We start from the raw sequence: 8,415 nt of genomic DNA, 5'->3' as shown, positions 1-8,415 counted from the left end.
TGTTCCCAACAGTGGTCTTGTTTAATTTAAATATAGCCATTGTGTTTCCTCTGTCACGTTGGTTTGGGTTTTGTTTGTGTTCTTGTCTTTTATTTTTAGTTTAGTCCTGCTTGTCATGTGCTTCTCTTGATCCTCATGTTAATTTGCCAATTGTAAGTGTCATGTTCTGATTAGTTGTCTTGTTCATGTGTCTTGTTCTCATTGATTATTGTCATGTCATGTTGTTCTCAGTTCTGATTATTTTTATTTATTTATTTATTTTGTGGTCAAAATGGGCCAGGGAGGCCAAAGTGAAAACCTCAGACACTAGTACACTTTTGGTCCTCCACAATTTGCACTGTGTACATAGCAGGGCTCACTGGGCCCTGGGAGGATGCTGCTGAGGAGGCCTACGAACAAAAGAACCTTAAGTATGCTGAGCTGGCAGCCAGCGTAGAATAACGTGGCTGGAAAGCAAAGGTTTGCTCAGTTAAAGTTGGCTGTCTACGGTTCATAGGAAGATCTGCCATCAAGATGCTTAAGGAATTATGAATTCATAATTCCTGAACAAAAGTTGTTGTTGTTTAACTGCCTTTAGTGTTCTTTTCCACTGGAAACTGCAGTGAAATGTATAGGTATGTTTTAGCAGCTTTGCAAAAATGTAGCCAGTGTCATGCATTTCAGAAGAGCCTGGGTTGGAGTAGAGAGAAAGTGGGGAGAGAGGATATCTTCTGTTTCTATACCCAACCGCAATGACTAAATAGATGCCCTTCCCACAGAGAGATGAAGTCATAGATTTTCAGAAGTTTGCTGGTGTCCTTTTCCTAATCTGATCAGCATGACTCCAGGTCATGATGCCTCAGACAGCTGGAATCAAATTATTGTCAGTTCCTATCACACTACTGCCACTCAACTCACTTCCTGTCACTCACACACACAGATGCCCTCTGTCTGTCTAACTAATGTACACACAAGAACCAAGAGAGTTGCAATCCAAGTACTGCACTTTCAATGCTTGTGCCCTGAGGTGTCATTGTTTGCCTGTGCACTGTTATTTCACCAAATAAAAAATACACTTTGTATAATATAAAAACCATTATGCCTATAGAGACCCCGTAAACCACAAATGCAAGTGTGTGTGTGTGTGTGTGTGTGTGTGTTTGTGCGTGTGTTTAATGCTATAAAATATATTCATACTTTTAAAATATATTTTTAAGAAATACATACAACAAAGTACTAAAAACATATTGGTAGAAAATATATTTATGTTAGAAAAATACATGTTTTGAAAAATATTTTAGCATGTCTTAATATAAATATATATATATATATATATATATATATATATATATATATATATATATATATATATATATGAAAATATATTTTTGTTTGCTTGTTTGTTTGCCAAATGGGTGGTCTGGGGTCTTGGTTATTTTTTATTTTTTATTTTTTTTCCATTATAAACTTAGAGTCTAAAATATCACAGCATTTTCAACAGTAAAGTATCATAGTCACCCTTACAATCATTTATGTTTCCTGTACATACTGTAGCCTACACAGCCACCATATGATGAAAAAAAAACACAAGTTGGACATTTTCACTGGACTGAACATATACAGTGTACTCTACAAAAATAATTTGGAAAAGTAGCAGTGTTGCTATTTAAGATTTGAGTGTTTACATAATCAGTTCTATGTTATTTTGTATGTAATGTTAAATTATCTTGTTTAGGAGTGGGAGTGGTACGGAAGGGGTTGGTGGGGGGGGGGGGGGCGGATTTCGCCTAGGGAATTAAATTGGCTGGAAACGTCCCTGGAATCAAGCAAATCAACAAACCAACAAATACTGCCAAAAGTCTGTTAACCCCTGGCAAATTGTCACCACCCTCACTGACAAGTTGCAGTGAGCCAATTCTAACCCATCTTGTTATAACGTGCACAACCTTAACTGAAATTTGAAATGCAAAGAAGAACTTTTATATAATCTCTGTTTGTTGTCTCCCAACAAACCTGACTCACCATCATCTCATCGTCATCTTGCCCCGTAATTGTGAGCATAACTAGAAAGCATTATTTTGATCAGCATTAGCATTAGCAAAAAATATTTTATAGTTATAGTACAATATTTTATAGTTTAAAAATAAAATGTTGTGGTTATTTTGTAATTTCAGGATTTTGTGTGTTTTAAAAAATTACATTTCTTAGTTTGATCATGAACAATAGACATAGTAGCTTTTAACAGCATTTTCACTGTAGTAACTTAAGTAGGACTATTACTAACATAAATATAGAAAGTGATGTATCCCTCTCATTTTGATCTGGTTACTTCCTTGGTAATAAGCTTTGAAAGTGGTGATTTTCACATTTTGCCATTTTATTACAAACTGTTTTATTTATGCCACAGCACTGTCTTATGGAAATGATGCTTAATTCAGACATCATCTTCAATAGTCATGTTTGCATACATTCAAAGGACTAATTGAGACATCAATCTTGGGGTCAAAGCAAAGCATTTAACACTGCCCTTGAACTTCCTCAAACTACTGGAAAAATCCACGTCTGTGTTGTGTGTTGTGTAACTTTACATGGTGCTGGGAGGGATTCAAGTTTGGTCTGTGGGGTCACTTTACACTATAAAACAGGGTTTTGCTAATCATCACTAAATTTTGCTTTCTGAGCTGCATACAGAAAGACAACCTTACACATCTACAGCCATGTCAACTGCTGTATTGAAAACGTGGTGCATTCTGCTCTGTGCGGTGTTCATCTCTGCTCAAGTCATGCCCATGCCTGACTTCGACCTGGAAAAGGTGAAAAATTAAAAAATACAATTATAATGTACTGTAAAATAATATAAATTATCTCGATATTGTCAGGGAGTTTTGTGAAATTCATCATGATAAGTTTGGCTAAAATAGACATGTTCTGTTTATATTTTCAAGATGAGAGGAAAGTGGTATCTTAGTGGCTTTGCTACAAATGCAAAAAGGTTTGTCACAGATCTCAAGGCTGACATGAAGATGGCAACTGCCGTAATGGTGCCTACTGAAGACGGAGACCTTGACCTCAGTTACAGTCATTTAAAGTAAGCTAGCTTTGTTGTAGTGTTAGAAAAGAAGAGTCTTGATGAATGTTCTCATTATTACAAAAAAAAATAGTTTTAATTGCTTAAATTGTTTCTTAGGAGTGATGGTTCCTGCTTCAGGATGCATAATCTTGCCAAGAAAACAGAGATTCCTGGACGCTTTGTCTTCAACAATGAGCGTAAGTCTTTTGGTTTTTGTGCTCAGATTGCTTTTTTACCATCCATACTTCTGTTTCTTTATCCTCAATGTGTCTGATTCTATCAGTTTGGGCAAATTCCAATGATATGCGTGTGGTTGATGCCAAATTTGATGAGTATGCTATTGTTCACACCATCAAGACCAGGGGAAAGGAATCTGAGTTTCTCAACAAACTCCACAGTGAGAGTCTACAGTACACATTATAGCTAAAATTGTCTACAGTACACATTATAGCTAAAATTGTTTTATGAAACAATGCTGAACAGATGTGTGTGAATGTGTCACGGTCACAGCTCGTACCAGAAAAGTAGCTGAGGACTTGAAAGTGAGGTTTAAGGAGTTCTCCCGTGAAACCGGCATCCTTGAGGAAAACATCGCCATATTGCCAATGAACGGTATATTTATCGATCATAATGGTCACTGATAAAATAACTGAATTTTTCACTAACTTCTAACTACTGTTTTACAGGAGAATGCACAGATGCTTAAGTATCTCCTTAATCAAAGAAAATCTAAAACAACTTCAACTGGTCCGATCCTTTAAACTGAAAATAAAGACATGAATTGTTGACCTATTTGCTTGTTTGTGATCTCTTTTACTTTGTATGGAAGGAAACTCTTAGTGTTTTAAATACATTTACATTATGTGCATGTGATAATAAATTAATATCATATACTGCTTCTCCATATGAAATCTCAAGCAGCACCATACGAGAGGAGAATGCAAAGTGTGGGGTTTTTTGTCTGAATTTTGTGTCCGTTATGTAACAAGGTTAATACAGCTGTAATTATTTTTTTAATGACCTTTTTTTTTTTTTAGTTTTCAGTTTACAAATGACACAGTGTTGATATGTTACACTAAAATGCTATATTTACAGTTAATAATAGAACGTTTTGCACACAAAATGAGTATTTCCAAATCTACTGTAAGTGACACACATGTAAACAATCCCCATGACAAAACATCAGCTCAAGTATAAGCAAGTTTAATCTTACAGCTGAAGTTTAATCTAAATCACTCAATGCACACAGAAAATATATGGCACTTTTCCATCAATAAAACATTGCATCATCATGGCAAATAATGTTTGCAATGTAAAAAAAATCCTTTCAAAATTTAGCATCTTTAATGGCTTGGTATAAGGATGATTACATTTCTTTTGAGCACTGCTAATGTTTTCTGAAATATGCACAGAAACAGAGGTGTAAATTAAAAAAGTATCTGTACTTTATCAGTGTTTTTCTTTGGAAAACTTTTACTTCACTACATTCCAAAGCATAATTACTTTTTAATGCACTAGATTTCATACATTTTATGAAATTTTATATTTTTTCGTTTACCTTTAATACGTAAGAACATTTAAAATACAGTACTTTCTTGTACTCAAGTAAAACTTTTAATTATTTTTAATAATATATCAAATGTCATATAAATAATATAAAATGTAGTGCAATAAAAAGTAAAATATTATGCTTTGGAATCTTGCTTCGGAAAGAAAACACTGATAAAGTACACAGAGTTAAAATACTGTCCGTTTCTGCACAGAAACCCTGAAAGAAAACCCTGCTGAAAGTGTGTTATGTGTGTTACTGTCTTTGAGATGCCCTTGTCTGCAAATAGAATAAAGGTTTTGTAATGATAAATGGCCATTTGGCACATTTTCAGGTAAGTTTAACCCTCCCTCACCCACATTAGTGAAGATAGAATGATCTATAATATAATAAGCCCACTGTGCCCTCAGACAATGTTTTATTCGGTATCATCTGTTTGTGGTCAGGATTTGTGCAGTTAAACTAAAAAAAAAAGGATTTAGGAGGGAATGAAGGTTTTTAATGTAATAGATTCTTGTGATGAGTGTGAATGTGATAGCGCTGATATCTACACTGGTGCATTCAGACTGGCTGGGAGGAAATTAATCAAAAGATGGATGCCATGTAAAGAGACATCATATTCACTTCTCAAGGAAAATGTGAGAGATATGATGGTGCCTCAGTGTAAAGGATAATTGGGAAGAGGTTTATAGACCGTTTGTGAGGGGAAGGAGTGTATCCACTCAAATGTTTCAGAAAATTACAAAATTGAAAATCTCTCTTCCCCCACTGTTCAAGGTTAGTACTATGTTGGTGTTAGCATTGTATAAATCTAACAGAACATAATTTTGGCTTACTCAACATTTAAATAGTCTGGTTCAGTGCTTTTGGAGTTCCTCTAAAATGTATCATCTTAAGATAAGTAAACATTCTTTCAGTCTTTCATTTTTCCAAATCACATGTGTACTGATGAAAAAAAAATGTTGGAAAAAAAAAAGCATCAAAAAAAAAAAGTTCACAACAGCATGATTTAACAAAGCCCTGTCTACTAAAATCACATGTTTTGGTGGGTTTGATACAAGCTCTGAACAATTTCTTCAGATTTGTAAATGTTCCAAAGCTATATGAAGCATTGTTTCAAAAGTGCCCATCACTAGTTGCATAATCTGCATTTATTTATTCCTAAATTAAGCAATCATAAGATTTAAATCATATTAGATTTTTAGCGAGTTGTGTGTATGGTGCAATGATTCATTCAAGCATGTAAGCAGAGCTAGCATAAAAATATGCATTTTGAGTTAATAACAACAGCAGCAGTAGCTGTCAGGATACAGCCAAGCATTGTAACTGACCCTGCATCATAAAGATAAGACTGTCTTCCGATTTATTGCACAGCCTTTTATTGCAAGCATTACTTGCAAAATCGTACTCAAGCTATTGGAGAAAGCAACTAGATTCGCACAGCACAAATCTGTATGTATTTGCACTTTAGTATTTAAGATATGCTACGAATTCTTTCTGGAGGCTGATGCAGCTGAGACAGAATGTGCAGTTTACACATTACCTTGTTGTTGGTTGTTCACATTGAGTCAACATGACTACTCATTTTGACTGGCCTCTCGGAACACTGTGTTAAATAAAATAAATAAATAAGTAAGTAAAATTGATTATTTTCTCCTATCTCTATCAGCTTGCAACTTGATATTTTCCTTATAGGCACACAGTGTGCTTTATTAACAGGTAAGTTTGAGCAATTTCACCACAGGCTCAGATAGCTGGATTTGGTCAAAGGTTAAAGGGGATGGGATCCTAATAACCCTGAGCCACAGTAACCCATGTACATATAAATCAAGACAATAGTTTTATGTGTGTATATATATATATATATATATATAGTCAAGCAACCAGTATCTTTTGTTTTGTATTTTATTGTATTGTATTTTATTGAATTGACAGTAGCAAGTCCATACTTAACATGTCAAAACTGTTCAGAGATTTGATTGAAATGTCATGAAGCTCTCATGAAACTGTAGATGGTGCAGACCGACTGGTTATTTTACATGCATTTGCTAGCAATCATAATAAATAATAAACTGACAGGCCTCTGCTGATTCTCCAGCCAGACCCTCCACCTCCCCAGCTCCACCTGTCTCAGTCAGCTATGGGATAAATGTGTGTCTATTCAGGTAGCAGCAGCAGCATAACCTACACGCTTACAGCAGTGTTTGTGTATCCATTGGCAATAGCTAGTCTAATTTATAGTCTAGTTATTGCACACTAAGTCCAAATTTTTGTATATATTTTTTTCTTCGTATTCGTCATCCTTGCATATCAAATGATGCTTGCTATGGATACAAAAACACAGACAAAGCATAAAGTCGTATTTATTTTTCAACATGAGAAAATTTCAGATGACAATTTTGGACTGGTATAAATAAATATATGATAAATATAAAATTGGCTAAGTACACAGTATTACCTAGCCAATATTTATCTGCCATATATGGAGCTAAAGAGAGAATGTATGTTTCTGCAACTTCGCATTCCAAGAAATGTCCTTCAAGGATTGGGAGAAGGTTATGAGAATGAAGTGAACACCGCCGCAGATAACAATCAAGGTATATTTCAAAGTCTTGTTTGGTTGCAGAGGATTTTTATTTTTATGTGCTAGGACTGGTTTTTACAACATGAACTTCCATAATGTTGTCAAAACATTATGGATTTTGTTAAAAATATATAATGGTAGATAAAAGGCACAACCTTCATGATATCTCTGAGATACATTTTTAAACATTCGCGGAACACCTAAAAACCAAATTTAAGTTGTAAAACTGTATGCATTTTATATTAAAAAGTATATATATATATATATATATATATATATATATATATATATATATATATATATATATATATATATATATTTATTTATTTATACAGGTATATATAAAATATACAGTGAACATTTTAAATGATTGATTGATCCATTCTATACGTTGGTGCTATTTTGGTGAAGAAAAAAACACTTGTGTTTAACAGATAAAATGAAAGCATGGACAAACATGGACAAGTAAGTAATGACAGAATTTTTATTAAGGAAACATATCCATCCATCCATTCTCCAAACTGCTTGTCCTGTGTAGGATTGAAGGGATGCAGGAGCCTATGGAAACATATCACAAATAACATATTTTCTATTAGTCCCTTATAACTAAACAGAAAAAAAAAGTATATGTCTTCAGATGGAAAAATCATAGGCTGTATGTACCAGCATAACTGACCCTCCATCATAAAGATAAGACAGCTTTTGTTTTATATTGCACAAGCCTCTATTCAAAATGGGCTTGTGCTTGATTACTCTGTTCAGAACTAAACATAAATGGTTGGAGCACTTTTATGTCCCATGTCATTTTGACATACAGTCCTATTCCGGCTCATTATTGCTGCCTGCTGGGAATGCTTTTTAGGCTATTGTCAGAGCATTACTGGCATGGTGAATTGTCCAGACAGGACAATAGCTTTCAGACATGCAAATGGCATGTTTGTCATATGTAGCATAAAATGTTTCACTTGTAAAGGCTGTATTAGAGCATAAAAGCAATCTTGCAGAAAAATACAAGCACAATTTAATGATCTAAAAATTGCTCCCATTGTTTTTACATGTCTGTTCCATACTAACATGAATCTAGTCTTTATATGAGTGCAAACTTTTTCTTTTTTTTTCATAATAGTCATCTGCATATATTTATAATTATTTGCATTTATCTGCATTTGAGAACAGGATTTGATGCATGCCAGAATTGAACCCACATCACTGATACAAGCACAAGGGCTTAAC

General features: G+C 34.2%; 1 protein-coding gene across 1 annotated transcript; it reads left to right on the top strand.

Moving 5' to 3' along the window:
* Positions 1 to 2,633: 2,633 nt before the first annotated feature.
* On the top strand, positions 2,634 to 3,840 carry LOC132113275 (lipocalin-like). The gene is made up of 6 exons (XM_059521088.1): positions 2,634 to 2,792; positions 2,925 to 3,067; positions 3,167 to 3,246; positions 3,333 to 3,446; positions 3,560 to 3,661; positions 3,736 to 3,840. The coding sequence occupies exons 1-6, from the start codon at positions 2,697 to 2,699 to the stop codon at positions 3,753 to 3,755; spliced, it is 555 nt and encodes a 184-aa protein (XP_059377071.1). The 5' UTR covers positions 2,634 to 2,696; the 3' UTR covers positions 3,756 to 3,840.
* Positions 3,841 to 8,415: the final 4,575 nt, after the last annotated feature.

The sequence above is a fragment of the Carassius carassius genome, chromosome 32 (assembly GCF_963082965.1).
Source record: "Carassius carassius chromosome 32, fCarCar2.1, whole genome shotgun sequence".
NCBI lineage: Eukaryota > Metazoa > Chordata > Actinopteri > Cypriniformes > Cyprinidae > Carassius > Carassius carassius.
Note: the sequence above shows the minus strand (reverse complement) of the source record. Positions and strands in the feature narration are given on the sequence as shown.

Excerpts from the sequence above, each read along its gene's own strand:
- LOC132113275 (XM_059521088.1), top strand. The coding sequence starts at position 2,697 with ATGTCAACTGCTGTATTGAAAACGTGGTGCATTCTGCTCTGTGCGGTG. Across the intron at positions 3,247-3,332 it reads CTTTGTCTTCAACAATGAGC|TTTGGGCAAATTCCAATGAT; the intron begins GTAAGTCTTTTG and ends TGATTCTATCAG. Across the intron at positions 3,662-3,735 it reads CGCCATATTGCCAATGAACG|GAGAATGCACAGATGCTTAA; the intron begins GTATATTTATCG and ends ACTGTTTTACAG.